Source organism: Mastigoproctus giganteus, chromosome 13, assembly GCF_048544385.1.
Source record: "Mastigoproctus giganteus isolate SK-2022 chromosome 13, ASM4854438v1, whole genome shotgun sequence".
Lineage (NCBI taxonomy): Eukaryota > Metazoa > Arthropoda > Arachnida > Uropygi > Thelyphonidae > Mastigoproctus > Mastigoproctus giganteus.
In genome coordinates this window covers 78,498,549-78,520,010 of record NC_143587.1, presented here as the reverse complement: position 1 = coordinate 78,520,010, position 21,462 = coordinate 78,498,549, and the positions used below count along the sequence as shown (strand labels likewise).

Sequence of the window (21,462 nt, the reverse complement as noted above, 5' to 3'; positions counted from 1 at the left end):
GGTAGAAAATTTAAGGCGTCATCAAGATACATATCTAAACACTTAGTTGTAGAATTATACTTAATGGACTGCCCTCGATTCTTGATCAATGGAGGACCCCCCCCCCCAGGCTCATACAGACCTATCGCTCTGCTGTCGATGCTGAGAAAGCTCTTTGAGTGACTCATCTACCACAGAATTGAAAACTGATACCAAAATGCTCAACTGATGTCAAGAAACCAATTCGGTTTCAGGAGGGGATGCTCCACCACTGACGCACTGATCATCGATGCAGTCAGAAACTGTAACAGGAAATATTTCCTCCTCATCTCAATTGACTTCGCTGGAGCCTTTGAATCCCTCTAGTGGCTCAGTGTTCTGGCCAGGCTCCGGCAGGCTCAAATCCCATCAAATCTATTTCGCTGCCTGAAATCGTACCTGGAAAACCGAAAAATCACGGTCAACACTCCCTTTACCTCTGTATCCAGACTGGTTTAAAGGGACTACCCCCAGGGAGCCGTCCTGGGGCCGCTCCTGTGGAACCTGGTGCTTGATCAGTTTTTAAATCTGGATATTCCAAATGTCACTATACAGTCATACACTGATGATCTGATTATGATGCTTCAAGCAGACAGCAAGGCTCCACTGGAGGCCACAGGCAATCATGCCACATACATGCTACAGGATTAGTCCTAGAGAAATCTTCTAACGATCTCAACCGAAAAAACAAACTCATTACTCCTCAAGGGTGCTCTTAACCCTGGTAGACCTCCACTAATCAAAATAAATGGAGCGACCATCAAACTCAAATGGGAACTAAATATTTAGGAATAATACTAGACCGAAACTTGAACTTCACATCTCATCTCTGTTACCACCGAACCAAAACAAGGAGGCTCTCCGCCCTGATAACCAAAATCACCAGGAGGGACTGGGGACTAAAGAAGAGGGCGCTCTCCCTTCCATACAAAGCTCTCTTCATCCCTATCCTGGCCTATGGTGCAGGCACCTGGTATCAGAAAGCAAACACAGCAGTCAACAAGAAGAAGCTGGAGTCGATCCACCAATCCATACTATTGACAACAACTACAGCCTGCTGCACGGTGAGCAACCATGCACTCCAGGTCCTGGCAGGCTTCCTTTCCCTGGACCTGGAAATTGTGCGCTGTGGACTGCTGGTGCACCAACATTCGAAAGGAAGAACCACAACTTATCTAGACTGCACAACAGATCCACAGAAAAGCAAATCCTCAGAAAATAAGAGGTTAACGGAACACCTGCAATCTATCTGGCAAAATAGATGGGATCTTACCACAAAAGGGCAAGTCACCAAAAAATTTATACCCAATGTCAGCAGGGTATATCCTATCTCCCCGTCCTGATTTTCCCGTGGCTTGCCCACCACCTTCCTTCTTACGGGACATGGCTCCTTCAGAGGGAAACTCCACGAGCTAGGAATCTCCGACAACCCGAGCTGGAACTGCGGGCAAGAGGAAACCTGGGAATACCTTATATTGATGTACGATTTTTAAGTCTAATGTTTGCTGATGATACAAAGGTGGGCAAAGTGATTAAAGACAGTAATCAGGATGTGCTACTTCAAGAAGATCTAAATAAGCAAATCAGAGGGGCTGAAAACAAGAATTGAGATTTAGCATTGAAAAATGCAAGGTACTGAATTTGGGACAGTGGTAACCCTTTAAAAATATACCACTTTTGTAGCACAAAATTCAGGTAGGCATAAGGAACAACGACTTGAGAAATAATTGTACAGTCCGATATTAAATTTTCTGAATATTGCAAACAGGCATAGAAAAGTTCATGAGAACCTTTCCAGAACCTTTTCCAGCAGCGATAAAGAGATGATCATTCCGTTGTGTAAGACAATGCTTTGGCCACATATGGAGGTACTACACAGAGATTTGGAAACCTGATTTTAGGAAGGACGTAGATATGTTGGAAAGGGTGCAGAGAAGAGAAATGAGATTAGGTCGGGTTGGTCTTATTTATGAAGACTGGGATTCAGTAAATTGCAGTATCTGAAAATAGACATCAGTGTCGTGACATAATTGAAGTGTATAAGGCTTAAAATTGGTTAAGTAAGTATAATGCTAATTGCATCTTTACTCTTTCTCATATGACACGCACACCAGGGGAGAAAAATTTTAATTAGTAAAATATTGAAGATTTAATTAGTAAAAGGTTGTAGAATACATCAGCCAAATTTTTCTGTCACCCAGAGAGTAATCGCTTATTGGAATAAACTTACACTTAATGTGTGGAAGTGAGAAGTTTGAATAAATTTAAAGGTTTTGACAATTATTAGAATTAATAAATAAATACAGCAGGATTTTTTTCCATTTTTTCCAACACCAAAAAAACGAACAAAAATAAATTAAAATCTCACCCATTCTCGCTGTTCTTCTGTGATGTTACAGAGTTCAGGGATCAATTGAGCAAAAGTCGCAAAGGATTCGTTCCTGATCAAATTTCCAATAAATTTTAAAGCATCTTCGGTTAACTGCAACACCAAAGAAACACGGAAGTAATAGAAAGTAAATTTGATTAAAGAAAAAAAACAAATTCTTAAAACTAGTCCTCTACACAGATTAGTCTCTGTGTAGAGGACCACTACTATGAAGTATAAAATAGTCTTTTTTAGATTGTATTTAGAAAAAAAAATAAGAAAGAAAAGTAAGATCCCCCCCACTGGCTTTAATAACGTTAAATGAAGGGGACAGGGTTTTATAAATTTCGAGTAATGGACCTTGCTCTACCCCTCTGGCAAGGCTGCGGCTAGTTTTGTGATTGAACTAGAACACCTTGTTTTGGATCTCGACTGTTGTTTTAAATCCTAATAGTAGATGTTTGCATCGACTCAGATATTCAGATATGAGCTGTGTGTGTGTGTGTGCGTGTGTGTGTGTGTGTGTGTGGTATCGCTGGTGGCTTCTAAGCATTTGCCCATCTCCACCTTGTTCATCTGTGGTGGCGCAGCAGAACCTCTGCAGATCGGGCCCAAAAAAAGTGTTGGCGTTCGTGTCAGCCTAATGTGCTGGTCTGAATCCACTATCACCTGTAGTGCTAAAACGCACAAAATCAAGCGCCCTCATGGGTTTTATCAAGCTGACATAAGCCATTGGTTGGTTGGATGGGTGCTGTAGGCTTTTAGATGCATTAGCAGCTTAAGCCATATTGTGCTGCCGTACATAATATGCCTGTAATTTTCGTGTGTTCTGTAGTCGATTTGCTGTTTTTTGGACAAAAATCGCGAGTTTCCGGAAGAAAAAAGCATGCTACCATCACCTGAGAATGCACAAAGTCCCGTTATGAAAAAGGTCCATAAAAAGTTATCACGTCACCGACGAGATTCTAACTCAGGTCTTTTCCACTCGGTATGGGCAGGACGATGATTATACCAATTTAACTACCCACGAGGGCGACACAAGCCATTTTCCAAATTGTTCATAATATCACAGTGCATAACTCCATTCATAGTTTCGTTGAAGAAAACAAGTGGACAAACCCCCAAACTATATAAAACAACCCCGACCACCACACGATCACTACTAAATACTTCATCATTGGTGTAATACAATCTGAGTAAAACCATTATTTGGAAATATACCACACCTAGGTGCATCCATCTGATATCTGGACTGAATGCTGTAATTCGTCGTCCAACATCATGTTCGGCCATTTCTATAATGTCCAATGCTTTGGTTTTCCAAGCCACAATAAGCGGTGATTTTCGTGGAGAACTTAGGCTTACTGATAATTGTTGGTAGTGCACTTCGTCGTCTTCTTCAGGTTCATTTTAACGTTGGAGACCAATATTTTCCAGCCAACTCTGTCTCTTGCTTTGTGAAATAGTTTTTGTCGTAAGAACCCCCCCCTGTCCATTCTTTGATGTTATCAAGCCACTTTTTTCTTGGTCTTCCTTTTGTTCTTTTGCCCTGGTTGTAACACTTATGAAATGTTATTTCACATATTATGCGGTGTTATTTCACTATCGTTTTCAGCTACCAACACGAACTGAGGTAATTATTGGTAATCTACCAAGCTTGGGACGAATGATCGCATTGCTTTCTGTCTTCCTGGGATGCACAGTTTCTAACAATTAAGTCTGGGAGTCCAAGACTTTCAACTCTCTCGCAAATCAACTTTCCCCACTATGTGACAACCTACTACACAATTTCTGTGAAGGGATCATTGAGCCTTTCTATCTTAATGCTTGTCATTGGGTATGCATGCCTTTTATATCCTACTTTAAGTTAGTATTGCCTTTTTCCTTTCTTGTGTCCACTGTAATTCACCATTACTTCCCTGGGGTATGTTAAGTACCCCAGCACTGTGTAGAAGTACGAACAATATGTAGAATAAATGTTGTAGGTTGGAATTATTATAAGCATGCTTTGAAATTGAACAGCAGAGTAATTTATTCACATAATCTGACAAGTAATTAGAGTCATAAAAAGTGTACAAAATATGAGAGCAAGATAAATAAATTGGGAATATTCAGATTAACTGTACACCGATGAGCCAAAACATTATGACCACCTACCTAATATGATGTTGGTCCTCCACGTGCACCCAAAACAGCTCGTACCCGGCGGGGCATGGACGCTACAAGATTTCTAAATGTGTTTTGTGGTAACTGATACCAACACGTAACCAGCAGGTCCTTTAACTCCTGTAAGGTCCTTGGTTCAGACGCCGCAGATCGGAGTTGCTGTTCCAACACAAACCACAAATGCTCGATGGGATTGATGTCTAGGGAATTTGGAGGCCAGGACAATATCTAAACTATTATTTTTAGGCCACCTGAATAATTAAATTCATTTGCTGTGCTGTGTATTTATGTCTGTTAATTGCATGTGTTCTATGGTCGATTTGTCTGTTTTTCTGGACGAAAAACCCAAGTTTCTGGGGGAAGGAGACCTTGTTATCTACGCCTGAGACCGACTAACTCAGCCACGGAGTGAAAAAAGCCCATTAAAGTTCCTTGCGTCATCGACGGGATTCGAACCCGGGCCTTTTCTACCCCGTGTGGGGAGGACGGTGACGATATCACTGTGCTACCCACGCAGACTAGAGCAATACCTGGAAGTCTTCCTCATGTTCCGCGACCAGTCTCGAACAATACGGGCGGTATGGTATGGCGCATTATCCTGCTGAAAGACGGCACCTCCAGAGGGGAAGACCGTTGCCATGAAATGGTGTCAGCAATAATATTTAGTTATTATTGTATTGTATTATACACCGGTGAGCACTGAGAGAATGAAGACTCGCCTACTCTAGATGTGCTGTTGGGACAGGAATTGAGGAAAGTAACATAGCGGGTTTGGCTGGCTACAGCTTATGAACGTCTTGAGTTGATGTATAAGTTAGAGATATTGTAGAGTGAGTTGTTGAAGTTGATTAGAGCAAAGAGAAAATTGGTAGCAAAAACTTTGTGAGAGTGACGAGAGAGAGAAAAAGCTTGGGTTGATAGCGAGATATTATATGTGTAATTACAGGATTGGTTTCTATGACATCGGAGAGGAGCGAACTTTGTTCATTTGGTAAAATTTCGAGGCAATGACCTACGATTGTGTAGAGTAAGTGATTAGTATAAATATTAGAAGTGGCATATAATGCAAGAAAGCATGCTTATAAAACATTAGACTAAAAAAAAATTCCATATCCCCTGTTCACCTTTCTAATAATTTACATAGTTCTTCCTTGAATGTATTCAAATTATTCACTTCCACAACAACACACGGTAGTTCAATCCAACAATCAACCACTCGCTGGCTGAAGCAAGCTTTCGCGCATCAACCTTGAAACCATCTACTTTCAATGAGAATTTATGCTTCCCCATGTGTGTAGTCTAAGCAAAAGGAAGAATGCCATCAGCATTGAGCTTTCTCATTCCATTCAAAGCTTTAAACACCTCAATCAGCTCACTTCGCAGGTGTCCAGTCTCCAGACGTTGCAAAGACCACCCTTTCGTTACCTTCACATTTCGTTGCTGCACATGTTAAAGCACATCTATATACTTCCTCAAATTAGGCTTTCAGACCTGTATGCAATGCTCAAGATGCGCCGTAACCATTGCCTTGCACAATGGGAAAATCACCCCCTTATCTCTGCTGCCAAAGTCCTGTTCATCAACGAAAATTTAAAAAAGTTCCTGCACACTGCTGACAAATAGACAGCTCATGTACACTGTACACGAGCTGCCCTATTTACATTACTCAGAGAACTTCATATCTGATTACACAATTACCTGCAAGTATTTTTCATTTTCCGTCATCCCGAGTGTAGCACCACACAGATGGTATGTTTATCAAAGGATTACGGCTATCCATGTGCAGTACCTTGCATTTGATAATGTTAAACTTTATCTACTGTGTCTTAGCTGATTTTATTAATTTAATGCATCCTGTTTTAGTAGCAGACTTCGATTACTATCATTAACACCCTGCCACCTTTATATCATCTGCAAACTTAAACACTAAGCCAAATATACCTTCATGATAAGCATTAATAAATATATAAAACAACAATGGGTCCACTGAACCTCAGGTACTCAACTAATAAGATTAGTGTATAAGACCAGTGTCCATTAATAACCAAAGTTCTGTTTGCCTTCTCCCACTCAACCATCCCTTTATCCATAGCTGTAACTTGTCCTCAGTGCCACACTGCTCCAATTTGTATAGCGGTCTTTTATTTGCAACAATATCAAAAACGTTCCTAAAATCCAAGGATATCAAAATTATTTTTTGCGTCCTGTTCCCTTTTTTACTGCATTATGGTATCCAATTAGACTGGTCAGGCAGATTGCCCCTTAGCAAATCCATGCTGTGAAAGCAGTATAATTGCATTCCTGTCTAAATAGTTCTGCCTTAATTCTTTGTTCAATGACCATTATTCCGTGAAACAGAAGTTAAGCTAACAGGTCTGTAATTTGTAATTTCTCCTGTCGATTTTTTGATGTCCCTTTATTAATTGGATATATTTGCACATCTCCAGGCAATAGGATCTCACTTAAATCCAAAGATGATGGCCTATTTACCTCCTTTATTGCATCCATTAATATAATTGGATAGATTTCATCCACCCCAGATGCTTTTGTTATGTTTAGCTTCAACAAATTCCCTTTCACTTTCCTATTAGTTAACGCAAAGTCATTTAGCTCACTGTTAGATTTTGATAAAATCCTTGCTTTGTTCATTCATAAGGAATTCTTCATTTAGGAATGTAGATGCAAAATACTTATTCAGTTTGCCAGTAACCTTAGTAGGATCACCAAAAGTAAACAATCGACATGAGATGAATCAATGTGATTCAACTCTTTCCTTCTTCTTCTGTTAATCCGAATATCAACTGATCGATGCAATAAATAGGTTAGCACCTACGGCCTCATCCGGCGCCCACGGGATTCCACAGTTTATGCTGAAATGCCTGAGTACATTTATTGTTTATCCCATTCTGTCGTTATTCAACAAAATCCTTCATCAATAATTCTTCCCTCCTATGTGGAATGTCTATCTAGTAAGACCGCTGCCAAAAATACGCTCTGCTTCTCAGCCCAATCACTTCCGTCCTATTTCTTCTGCATCAAGCCTATTAAAGATATTTGAGAAATCTCTTCTGAAAACGTTAACCACCCAAATAATGCCACATCAGCCACCGCAGATCCACTATGCCACCCGGTCAAGATCCACCGCGACAAATCTAGTCACGACCACTACCAAGATCCTCGAGGCACTTGAGCACGGCGCGGAAACCACCGTTACTTATATCGACGTCCAGGCAGCATTTGATTCCGTATCCGTTCACGCGTTGGCAAGGCTACTATGTGAGTATTACCTCATTGGCGGAGACGTGCTCTGGTTTATTCAGACTATGCTTGAAAACAGGACTATTATTGTTCTTTTTTTTTTTTTTTTTTTTTTTTTATGAAAACCCCAAATACGAAAGGTATCAAAACCTATAGTACATAGTACCGTGCATGGGTTGAAGGAGAAGTATGGGGGGGAGGGGGATGCCGGAAACTTTGCTCTAGAGACTAAACATGGGTTTCACCACTTCAAGCCTCCAATAAGCAAAGTGGTGGTATTTCATTCGCGATGCCAGTCGACGCTACACCAGAACTATTACAGCTGGAGTCCCACAAGGTGGGGGTCTTCTCTTGAATTTTGTTCTCAGCTGTTCTTCTGCCTTTCGTGACGGGCCGAACTGATATTATCACCTTCGCCGATGATATAAAGTTGTTCACTGCTATCAACCTCAGAGACACTGCTGACTACACAAATCTTAATCGTACAGAAAATCCAGAACCTCGAGGCCTTCCTCTCCGGTTTCGGCCTTCACATCAATCCTGAGAAGTCGAAACAGTTGACCTTCTCGCTCAAACGGAACCCAACAATGGTGCAACCCAATATAAGAGGATCCGCGATTTCTGCTGTTCAACAACACGCCGATCTAGGCGTGATTTTTGACCAGAAGCTCTCCTTTCTACCACACATAGACCACCTGCAAAAAAAATTCTGTCGACTCCGGGGGGTGCTTAAGTAACAACTTATGCATGTCCATGACCAGGCCGTTGGGAGCAGGTATATTAAGACATGTGTCTATCCGGTCATTCTTTATGGAGCAAAAGTCTGGACCTCAACTGCCGCAACGCATCTAAGACGGATTTTTGCAGGCGAATTTTGGCTATTGAAGTGGGCCATATGGAAATTTCGGCTTCCCCCTGCACGAAGGACCACCCAGATAGCAGAATCTCTAAACGTCAGACTGTTTGCGATGCCAGGACATTACACGTCACAGGACATTAGAACCTGCTCCCAAGGGCCTGCCCAGCACTCCCATGGATCCCTCACTACATTGTTCCAACTTTCTGCTCCTGGTCAGATGACTCCAGCACTGTAAAAGGACTGCTCCCTGGAGAATAATTTAACATGATAACATGCTGCTGTGTATATATGTTCATATGTAAATTTTTCATTTGCTTTCCTACACTTGTATAATTAGTAATAATATTATTTTTTTCTCCTATCTCATCCTTGTTTATTACATTGTATTAGCCTTTACTGTAATATTGTATTAGCCTTTGTAACCTTGTATTAGACTTTGTAACCTTGTATTAGCCTTTACTGTAAACCCCTGGCTTGTAGCTGTGAAGGGTATTGTGTACGGCATGTGCGCTTTGTATGCAATAAAGAGTTCTTCTTCTTCTTCTTCTTCTTAATATAAGCAAAAATATTTTTGTTGATTTTCTTATTATTTTCTTCCGGAGACTTCTCGTAATCTACTTTAACTTACCTAACCTCTTTTGTGACTTGATTAGAGTTTACATGTATCTTAGGTTTCTGTGTCATCTGATAATTTATATGCATCCCATGCATTTTTCGCCTATGCCATAAATCTCATCAGTCCATCGGACATCTATTTATGTCTAAGCTTGTGCAGTTTCTTAGTTGGTATGAAAACCTTCGCAACTCCTGTCATTACTTGCAAGAATGCTTCGCGTTTAGAATTTTTTGTTGGTAACATTATCAGTTGGTCCTACTACATAGAAATTGAAAAGTGCCTGAACTTCTACACCCTCGTGAGTAGCACAATTGCCATTTTCCCCAACCGGTTGGAAAAATCCCGTCAAGAAACGAGGAATTTTTGTCTTTATCAGAACGTGGCCGAGTTAGTCGGTCTCAGGCGAAGGTAGTTTGGGTTTTCTTTCGTCAAAGAGAAAATCGACCATAGAACACACAAAAGTTGCACACATATTATGTATGGGTTAAGTTGATGATGCGCCTAAAACCCTATAACAACAAGTATATCCAATGTCAGTACTATGTGATCAGTACCATCTGTGGGTATTTTACTTGCAGATTGTTAATGCATGAAGAAGGTTGCTGATAACCAAATCAAGAATGTTTCTTCCTCTTGTTGCCTTTCTAACATGCTGCTGTAGAAAACAGTCATCCAATAAATTCACAAAAGTGTTGCTAGTGTGTGAATGACCAACCACAATTAAGTCAATACCTGAGCAGTTAAATCCCCCTTTTTCACAAGATACGAATTACAGGCCCCCTTCTATATAACTACTTGTTATACTACATCACAGTCAGTAGGCGTCTAGAGTGTTTCCACTCTCATTTTCGTTTTCCCAGTACTTTGGCATACCAAACTGAGTTAACATTGCACTAGCCCCCAGCGTCGACTGGGAGCACTATCTTTGATTTAATATGCTTCTTAACTAAGAGCATAACCCCTCCCCTCCTGTTCTTTCTGTACATTCTGTACTCCCCATGTTCAAACTCTGCATCCGTATGTCTGAATGACATATCCAATATCCATACAATATCTGCATTGATGAATCAGTATTTCAAATTCATTAAATTTTAGAAGTTTTCTAGTTACATTTTCTGTGACGGTAGCATACTAAGGTCTTAACAGCTCATCTTCCAGTCTGAGAACAAGCTCTACAAATTAGCATACCATATAGTCCAATCCCTTATGCTCCACACTCAGTAATCAAAAGCAGAAAATATTGTATATGTAATAATGAATTCGTTGCCATTTGACAACGCTTGAAGGCGTGTAGTTTTTACAGAGGCACATATTAGTGTGCCCCGAGAGCCCCTTGAGAACTTTCTGTCACTTGTGATGACTTTCCATTTCGAGACCACCGGATTTACCAAAAAAAAATTACGCTAGTTTTAGCAGTGGCACGAAGAGTTAATAAAACGTTAATTAAGTGAACAAAAAATCTGTGCAGAATAATCGGTAAATCAGAAATAAGTGGTTATGGTCATCGCACATAGAGAAATCTTTCTTGGGCTAATTAAATTTAGACTTCTTCGTTTTCGTTGAGTTTTATTCTTCGGTATGATGTATAGAAATTTACCCTGTGAATAATTACGAAAGAAATTCCAATATGCCGATTTTTCTTGGTAAAAACTCCGGATCACCGAAGAGTTTCAGCACTGACATTAGGATGCAATATGGTCTAAATAAATGCAAGACCCATGGATTGCTTCACAGAAACGCAGTCCGCCGAAACTACCAGCTGAAAACCGATGAAGAGATGACCCATGACAGCTGAAAACCGATGAAGAGATGACCCATGACAGCGGAAGGAACATAAAAATTTCTGGGGATGATGCAGGTTGAACAGCTAGAACACAAGGAGATCAAGGCCCGCCTCACTAAGAAATACAGGATTATTCAAAATGAAGTCCGGGGTTTCAAACAATTCCTGTGCAGACATAGGAAGAAAGAAATAGTTCCAGAATGCAAGTATAGTAATGAAGTTTTTTTACATACCTCATAAATGTTCAAGATGAGAGCCTTTAGTGAAATCGCACTGAAATCGCCCAAAATCACATTCTGCTTATTCACTTTCCCCGACAAATGGAAAGTCGATTCATCAGAAAAAATCACTCTGTCAGCAAAGTGGCGTTGCACAACGGTAACAGATTTACTTACATGAAACTCCAACACAGTAAAAGCTTTCTCATTACATTCCGAGGCCATGTCGCAACAGAGCAGAACTGGCGTCACAGGCAAACGAACGACTGCACAGCGGTATGCGTCCAACGCCATCTGCTGGTTAGCCGTGCAGCATAGCGAACATCGCGAACGTGGGAACGAAACTTGAGGGAAAGAGTCGAGATAGCTACAAATGATTAGGACACATGCGCTTTCCCAAAAAAAATTCTGAAACCCCGGACTTCATTTTGAATAACCCTGTATTGAAAATAAAGGTTTAACGAATGAATTTCAAATGAAAATATTGAAAATAAAGTTTTAACGGCAAGAATTGGAAGATAAGGAAAAAGAAATTTTAGTGGAAATGACAGTTAAACAAGGTGAAGGTGTTAATTCATATGCGTATCAGTCATATCAGTTGCCTCAGGAGGTAACCACGGCCATCTTCGAATGTGTAGCACTTCCTTGATCTCTTGAGCAAAGACTTGAATAAAATAAAGAACTGTGTGCAAATTCAGGATTTCGGTCTAAAGTTAGAGAAACCTAACAGGCTAAATCCAAAGTTATTAATATATGATGTGAATCAGGAGATGAATAAGGAAATCTTTATCCAACAGCTGTGGTTAAGAAATCTTAAAGACTGTGGCTTTAGTAAGGAGAAAGTGTCTGGTGAACTAAGGGTGTTATCTATTAATAAGGTAAAAAATAAAAATATATCTAATTGGATTATAGAATTGCCTGTTTGTTACCATAAAATAATTGTGGGAAAGGGTCGGATTTATGTGAACTGGGACTCCCACCCAGTCAGGGAAATTGTGTTAGTAACACCGTGTTATAAATGTATGGCATTTGGGCATGTGGCCAAATATTGTAGAAATGATGCCTACTGTGGACACTGTTCTGTGAAAAGCCATTTTTATTTGGAGGGGTGGAGACAAGCAGATGGATCAGCTGTTGGAGGAAGAACGTTATTGCTGAGCATCTCGCTATCGACAAATCCTGTCCTGATTATCAACTGGTTTTAGAGATAAATAAAAAGAAAACTAACTGTGAGTAGACTCGAGTCGGGATTTATTCTTAAGATTTTACAGATAAATGCACGGTGGGCTAAAGTTGTTGCGATTCAATTTAATGTACCTGGTGTCCCTGTATTCTAAATATGGTGACATCGTAGACCCCTATATTGAGTACTTGTAAAAAGTGGATTCTTCTAGGAGGAAAACCGATTATAGCTGCTGATACAAATGCTCGCCCCACGCTTTGGGGTGGGGGCTAGATTCTCCGATGAGAGAGGTCAAGATCTCGAGGAGTTCCTTTCTTCCAAGGGCTGTGGCGTGGCTAATGATCCGCAGCAGTTGCCGACATTCTCCTCTGTTCAAAGTGAATCGTACATAGATGTTATATTCTGCTCAGATGCCGCCATTTATAAAGTAACTAACTGGAAGGTTCACAGAGCTTTGGTTTCTAGTGATCACAGTGGCATCACGTATGATTACTGTGTGACTGGCCAATCCCGAGCTTGGATTGAAACAGATAGGTATGCTGGTAAATCTATTTTATTGTTATTTTTTTTTTTTTAGGAGCATTAGCAACTAAGGCCATATTGCTCCGGTGCAGTGGTCATTCCCTGACCTTTCCGCATCCTCCGTATTTGGTGGTGACGGGCTCGAACCCCGGTCTAATCAAGAAGCGTGTGCTACGCACTGCTGCTCCTTCCCACCTGGCTACGGAGGCGCCTAGGTAAATCTATAAATTGGACGGTGTTTGAAAGATATATAAGAGCATCCATTATTGAGATTGTTGATTGGGGATCATTTTCTGCTACACAAATGGTGGAAGTTGTAACTGCAATATCACAAGAGGCTAGCAATCGATCTATGAGAAAGGAAAGGCGCCCCAATCGTAGTGTTCCGTGGTGGAGCCCAGCTCTGCCCAATCTGAGAAGAAGGGTGAGGGCCTCAAGGAAGATCTTCCAGCGCTCCCGGCGGTCTGCCGATAGCGTTTTAATTGAACAATTGAAACAGAGTTATATTGATCTCAGAAAAGAGTACTCTAGCGCAATTAAGAAACATAAAGGTATGGCCTGGCGGGTCTTTGTGGAGATTGCTGGGAATAGGGATCCTTGGGAGCTCCGTATATAAGATTATTACAGATAAAGTTAATTTTAGTGATATAACATATAGTATGCGTGTAGAGGGCCAGCGAGATACGGTGACGTGGGCTCGATCTGTCCAGCAGATCTTGACTGATTTAATTGTATCCGACTCTTATGAGGAGAATTCTATTTTTCAAAAGGAAGTTTTAAAACTAAATGTGAATATATATCTTCTGAGAGTGAAGTGCCCTTCTCAATAGCGGAACTGTGTTCAGCTGTCATGCTTGTTAAGAACGGGAAACTCCGGGGATTGATTTTCTGGAGGCAGAAATTATTAAACGTTTCCACTTAACGTATCCTGAACATCTTTTCGATATATACAATGGATATTTAAGAGAAGGCATATTTCCTCAGTTATGGAAGACTACGATTTTGAAAAGGGTCCTCAAGGGTGCAGGTAAGTCTTTGGACGAACCGACTTCGTATCATTCGATTGCTTTGCTACCCATTTTGGGCAAAATCTTTGAGCTGCTTATAATAGGAAAGTTTTATCCAAGGTATGTTTCTTCTGGACTTGATTGTAACAAAAATTATGGTTTAAAAAAGGGCTCCTCTACGGAGGATGACATTAAGAAATTGGTTGATAAAGTTCAGGATAAATCTCAGAGATACGTACTCGGTATGTTCATTGACTTTAAGGGGGCGTTCGATGCCCTGTGGTGGGGTAGCATCCTCCGCAAAGCTAGAACTGCCCTCTATTCTGCAAATTTATATAGGGTTCTTGGGGACTATTTCTCCGATTGTAAGGTTGTAAAATCTAGATGGGAGGAGGTGGGTAGGAAGGTGGAATGTGCTTGTCCCCCAGGGTTCGATCCTCGGACCTCTCATATGGAATATTGTATTAGATGAGTTTTTAGAGCATGACATATGCAAGGTTTTGTCCATCGCCTAGCTAATGACGTGGTTTTGATAGTTTCTGGGGATTTCGGGAAGCAATTGGAAGAGAGGGCCAGTTGTGTTCTGGAGAAACTATTGACTTGGAGTGCAAACCATAAATTACAAATATCTAAGGATAAAAGAGTAATTATGTTGTTGAAATGGAAACTTAGCTTGACTAGACCACGCTTGTCAGGTGTGGGGATGTCTCACTCAGATGTTCTACACGCGTCAAATACCTGGGGGTTTGCCTGGAGGAGCGAATGGTTTTTACTGAACATGTTAAATATGTAAAACAGAAGGTTAAGTTACTTTACGCCAACTCCGGCGTGTGGTTAGAGTGAAATGGGGGATAAAGAGTCGTTCTCTGAACATGTTTTATGAATGCGTTTTTGTCTCCATAATTACTTATTCCGACGGGGCTTAGTGTAAGAGGCTCTCGAATGTCGTCATTAGAAAACATTTTTTGTCAGCCAAGAGATTTGCTCTTCTAGGCATAACCAGGGTATATCGCACTACTCTACTGACGTACTGCAGATTTTAGCAGGGAAAATGCTTGATGATTTAAGGATTGCCCGTGCTGGGCTAATATATTTTCCGAGGAGAGGCTCGCCACTGAAGTTTTTGGCATTCGGTCTTGCCCGGTGAGTGGGGAGGGTGTTTCGAGGCAGCAGTTGGCAGGGGATAGGAGAAGAATCAATGATGAGCTGATAAACATATGGCAAACGAGATGGTATAGCTCTGAGAAAGGCAGAGACGCATAGATTCCTGCCCTCCGTCACTGCCTCAAACTTTAAAGCAAAGCCGTGGCTGCAGTTTACTCTTAATGTCTCTTTCTTGCTCACTGGGCATGGCTTAATGTCCAGGCTCAGTAAGTTTGGTTTGGTTCCACCTGGTCTTTCTTTTTGTGGGGAAATGGAAACTGGTGCCCATTAACTACATTGATTTTAGAGCTGATCTGGAGAGAGGGACGCTTTTGCTTAATGAAGATAATTTACCTTTCTTGTTTCATTCAAGAGAAAATTCTGTAAATATGCAGATGCAGTTTTTAAAATTGGAGAAATATAATTCTAAAAAGGCTAGCGGTGGAAGGTATGCCTCCTAGCAGTTAGAGATGTCAACCGGAGGCAAAGGAAACTTGTTCCGTGTGTTGAAGGGCTAAATTCATGTCAAAATTGGTAAAATTTTAGAGAGAGAGAGAGAGAGAGATAATCTTTAATGCCGTTCACGGCCAAAAAGCCAGGGGTTTACATTTTTACAGCCTCCCGAAACTTCCGGGAAAATCTAACAATTATTTACAAAAAAAAGTAATTTTACAAATGAAAACATATTTTGATACAAAGGAGAGAACTCCTTACGAGAGTTAAGTTTGATTGAGCTGACATAACATCGAGATAAGAGCACCAGCTCAATCAGACAGGAACAGATGCAAAGTACACATCAGTCATTGCTGATTAGTCCTACTAGTCATAATTTTTTTCCGGTAAGTCCGGTCAACAGCGAATTTGTTCAGGTCGGCGTCAAGTGCCTGGGTTTGCTTGAGCATCTTCTGAGGGAGGAACCTGTCCGAGAGATGGAGTCGTGCTGAATGCGAGTAGAGCTCGGGATTGGCCCTAAGGGCAGCAGGGGGGATCCTCCAGCCACAGGTGTCCCAGAATGAAGGTGTTGCGATTATGTCTGTTATCTTGACTGTTGCTAGGAGGCGTGGTCGTCGACTAAAGTGGGAAGCCGTGGAATCCCGAGAGAGTTGGCAAGCTGCGTGGTACGAACCAGAGCTGGAAGGTTGTACTTCCTGTTGGCCCACTTTAGGAGCCAGAATTCTGTGGCAAAGAGTGGTTTCTTTATTGACGGTGCTGCTGACGCCCAAATTTCAGCAGCATAGAGTAAAGGTGGAAAGATGATTGTTCTTATGTACCTCACGGTTATCTTTTTATCTCTGACATGAAGGAGATGCTGTTTTGATATCCACCGGAGTCTTGAAGCACGTGTGAGGAGCATGTCTATGTGGGCCTTAAATCGAAGTTTGGAGTCGAATACAACGCCCAGATCACGATGGCTGGACACAGTTGGGATGAGGGTGTTGCAGACCGAAGGCTGGAGAGACAAAGGAGTTTGCTTCAATGAATACACCATGAATTCGGACTTAGCAGGATTGATCTTGAGCCCAAACTGGCAGAGGTAAGATGTGACTGCAATGAGAGTATTGTAAATTTCCGTTTTTACCAGATCAAGGTCTTGACCAGGGATGATGGGAGTGAGTATCTTGATATCATCTGCATAGCTCAGTAGACATCGAGAATGTGCAACCAGTGGGAAGATAATAGATGAGAACAGAAGGCCGGAAAGGACCCCTCCTTGTGGGACTCCTGCGGTGACGGATCTAGTAAGGGTGCGATCTCCTGTATGAAGCTTTATAACTCTGTTATTCAGAAGAGAGGAGAGAAAGAATAATATGTTCCCTGTGATCTGGAGTGGCATTCCAGGAGAGTGAGTAGTTGGTTTACTTGGACGGCGTCAAATGCAGCCTCAATGTCTAAGTAAGTAACAGCTAGTTCGTGCCTTTTCTCGAATGCTGACAAGATAGTATTCGTGGTAGCTAGCAGATTGGTGATCGTTGATCTGTTTGGAAGGGAGTAGTAAATTTGGGCTGGATTACTGGGCAAGATCTGCTTGGTGAGAATGGGGAGTAAGGTCTTCTCCAGGAGCTTCAGCAGGCTAGAGGAGTTGGAGATGGGTCGGAAGTGTTTAGGTTTCGATGGCGACTGAACTTTGGCTAAAGGTTTGATGAGATAATTTTTCCATTGCTGTGGGAAAATCTGGTTCGAGAGTAACTGGTTGAAGATAATTAAAAGTGGCTGAATAATGTATGGACTTAGGCATTTGAGCATGAATTGGGGAACTCCATCATCACCAGTGGTTGACGAGGCAGGTAGAAAATTGATGGCGACGATCAGCTGTTGTTTTGTGATCTGAATGGTGTTCAACACTTTTTGCTGGGTGGGCTCTGTTAGTAGAGCCAGATCTGAGTTTGGCGTAGGATTACGATTAAATTTATATTTTATGGTTATTGATTTTATAAGGTTTTATGAAGTTATGCTGAAGATAAGACGACAAATTTCTAGATTTTTTTTTTAAATGTGGTCTATATATTGATATGTTATATTGTTGAATATATAAATCAATGCAAAATTTCAATTTAATTGTTAGAGATCCTGTAAGTGCATAAGGGCTCATTGCCCTGGTGGCATGTTGAAGGTTGCATGTTCAATATGATGATGATGTTAATCACGATTTGACCATTGACCAAGGTAAATGCTAGGAAAGGACAGTTCTTCGGCGTGTTCGTCAAAAAGTAACTTTGCGGAACATTTCGTTCATCCACCAGGAGCTATTCGTAAATATTTGTAATCGCTCCATAAAAGAGTTTGTTGTCGAGCGAGTAAACTTTCTTCAATAGGTATAGTTTCACTCATTTCATCACCTGTAGGAGTATCATCGTGTTCCATGTCTTCATCGAAGAATGCTTCGTCAATCTCGATATCATACAAACGATATAAAGCAGTCATAAGTAGATACTTTAAACAAACCCTTACATTTCGTTTACGAACCAAGTCAATTAAGAACTCGATTTGAGAATTTTCTTACGTTTGATAGGAATGTTAACGCAACAGTCTTCATCTGTACTCCGAGTCAAATGATTGACCATCGAATTAACATTTACAGCAACATTTATAATTCAGCCCAAAATTCCGAATTGGCCGAATGTCTTAGTCTTCTAATTTGCATGAATATTACATGAGTAAAAATTAGTCCCTCGGTTACTAAATCCAATTGAGGCAGATGAGGTGGAATGGCAGAATAAACGAAACTGTTTCTCTTCAAAAATATTGGAATGGTCGACAAGTATTAAAAGCCTTTATAGTCGTTACGTCTGCAGTTGGAAATTCTGAGAAGTAACGTAACTTCCTGGAGAGAATAATTTTATATCATTTTTATACCATAATCGATCACCGATATCACAAACAACTCCAAATGTATTTTTCAGAAATTGTCATTCAAATTCTTTATAGGAGTTCTTATAAATGATTTCATGCTCGGCTACTGTTGAAACTTCTGGAGGATCTACAACAGGCGATTGAGCTGAAATATGAGTTTGTTTCTTTTTGGGTGATGCAATCGAAGCTGGTTGTTCAGAATACTCTGTCCAGGCGGTTGAGGAATCAATTGAAAATCCTCAGGTAATTCATTTGAGCTCAAATCTTTTGGATCGAAATCTTCTGGAAGTTCTTGATATAATTTCGTGATGTTGAGGTCCAGTTTCTTGACAATAAGTCGATGCAGAAGGTTGATGTTGATCAAAATCTTGAGAAGCAGATTTTATTAAACTTTGCATTTTATCGTTCTCTATGGTTTTGAACCTGTTCTTTTTGTCGAAATGGGAGGCTTCTACGGTGGCTTTGAAGCTTTTATTCTTGCTCGATTTCGCTCACTGGAATTTTAGCCATCTTCGAAATACTCTTATAGGTCGTTAACTGAAATTATATTTGGTAATTTTTACAATTTAATAGTTAGCGAAATCCATTTGTAGAATAGAACAACGTCATAATCAAAAACTACTGCAAGAAGTGTTTGTTGTCTGTTGAGGTGAGAGAATAATGGACAGCCTGGCTACCTGCTAACGGTGTGTGTGGACAACGTGGTATCCCACCAGGGGCTCTGCGGCCCAATGCCAGGACACACAACACAATGCTACACATTCCACACAAACACTTTTCTGGCATTTACAGTAGTACTGTATTTCTTCACAGCGTACATATGGCGCAAATATGGGAAACCTCATATTTGCACCATTAGTATTCTTGCTGAAAAAACCAAAATGTTTTTAGTAGTTTATACTTCTTCCAACTAATTAATAAGTTGTTTTTTTTTTTAATAATTACAAAAGACATCATTTAGATATTATTTAGTCTGAATGAAGATTATAAAAGTATAATCAGTCGCTATCAGAATTCAAATTAAAAACAGATAGCTACTTACTCGTTTAGGTAACTGTTCTATAATGTCATAGGCTGTCTTAATCCGTTTTTCTGAAATACAAAAAATGAATTGTTCAAATCATTTTCATATCTTAACGTTCTTTCACCTGTTAGTACGATGGAAATAATAATGGTTATTGGTAACAATAAACTCACTTTCAACGGGCATATCTGATTAAATTGAGGATCTTTTTATTCATATTAATTTTTAATAAATGTCAGTATTAATTAACAATTTATTCCTCTAAACCTATGTAATCAATACATACGAATATTTAATGTTAAGACAAAATTCGACTGAAATCTTTATGGTATTTTCTATTATTCAAAAAATTAACGAGGCATAACTTACCGTGGCACAATATTGAATTGGCACAACGTCCGTAATTAGTCTTGCTGCTACAGAACGGAATTACGGTTATCAGTAGCATTGCAATTATTAGAATACTTTTCATCTCTAGGTCTGTTATGGGAGTTAAATATCACAAAAACAGTTATGCTGCACTTCCACAAGTGTAGAAATGAAATAAATAGATTGAGACCAAGAACACCTTCAAAAATTTCTGTCCATTCATCAGATTACACAGTTGCGATTCGGTGAACATTACTATTGGGCAAATAAGGAAGATTTGCGCAGCAGTGCAAACTCAATATTTCTTGTAAAATTTCTCAGTATTACTTGGAAAAAAAGTAGGAAAGATAACGAATTCAGAAGGAAAAGTTTTTAACTTGTGTACACGTAAAGAAGTAGTGAATTCAGCAGAATAGAGTTAAATCTGATTCGCTAATTATTCCCTCTTTCTCCCCCAAATGAATCCTGTTTTTCATCAGTCAAGAGATTGGCGTTTTTGGGAAATTGAGAAAACTGTTTTAACACAAATTCTTATTCAAAAGTTCCGAGAGTGCATCTCTTTTCTCTTTTCGTATTAATCATTTACCACTAAGGAATGGAACGTTACTAATTACTTAATTTTTAATTGAATTTTAAAAGTTGTGGACTGATGCACTTTTAACAAATAGCGGGTTTTGGTTTTGGCACTAGAACTTTTTTTTTATTTATAATAAGCATAAAATACGTTATTTTAAATTACTTTATGATGGGGCAAGCAAACTGAATACATTTAACACATAAATATTTATTTGAAAATAAACCTTTGAATACAAAATGTGAAATAATAAAAAAAAAAAAAAAAAAAAAAAACTTATTCATCACCAGCTCTCTCTCTCGAATAAATGGTCAATTGAGCAACTGCTGATAAATAATTTTATGCTCTGCACGTATATAACCAACCATTTCAATCAATTCTAATTTTTATCTCTTTAATGGATACTATTCCTTATTCCAAATTTTATTTTTTCTTATGCTTGTTTCTTTTGAAACTAATATATTTTTTGTGTTTCTTCCACCTCCTTCTTCTTCTTCTTTGTCTTCGCCTTTTCCAACGTTATATGGGGTCGGCATTCAATGTTCCCAATTCACACTTTACATTATCTTCTTTTCCTCTAGTTGGATTAACTTCTTAACCAGAACACATCTATTGGTTTTGGCATAGTTTCTACGACCGGATGCCCTTCCTGACGTCAACCCTCACCATTTATCCGGGCTTGGGATTTAAGCTGCCGATCTACTAAACCTGCCGCAGCCATATAAATGGAGTAGCTCTTATTCAGTGATGAAGCTTCCTCGTGATGTCACAATTTAATAATTTTACGCAATCTATGCCAAATTTCTAGTCACCACTGAACAAGCAGGTGGCACTGCTGTAGTTCTTTTATCTCCTGGCAACATCCAAATGGCTGACTCGGTAGAATTACTGTGACCTTGAAAATACCAATAATGTATAACTCAGCAACACGTGAGTATTTTTAAATACAGTTTGGTATCCTGAAAACTTCTACATCAAAGCTATCAGGTAGTACAACTATTCT

At 39.9% G+C, this 21,462-nt stretch overlaps 1 protein-coding gene across 1 annotated transcript in view; it reads right to left on the bottom strand.

Annotated features, from left to right (window-relative positions):
- Positions 1-20,002, bottom strand: part of LOC150076204 (uncharacterized) — a 36,630-nt gene extending 16,628 nt beyond the window's left edge. The window contains exons 1-3 of the mRNA XM_090387285.1: positions 19,886-20,002; positions 19,535-19,584; positions 2,387-2,500 (exon numbers count right to left, since the gene is read on the bottom strand). Coding sequence (XP_090243411.1) covers positions 2,387-2,500; positions 19,535-19,584; positions 19,886-19,988 — 267 coding nt within the window. The 5' untranslated portion in view covers positions 19,989-20,002. The remainder of the gene's footprint in view (positions 1-2,386; positions 2,501-19,534; positions 19,585-19,885) is intronic.
- Positions 20,003-21,462: the final 1,460 nt, after the last annotated feature.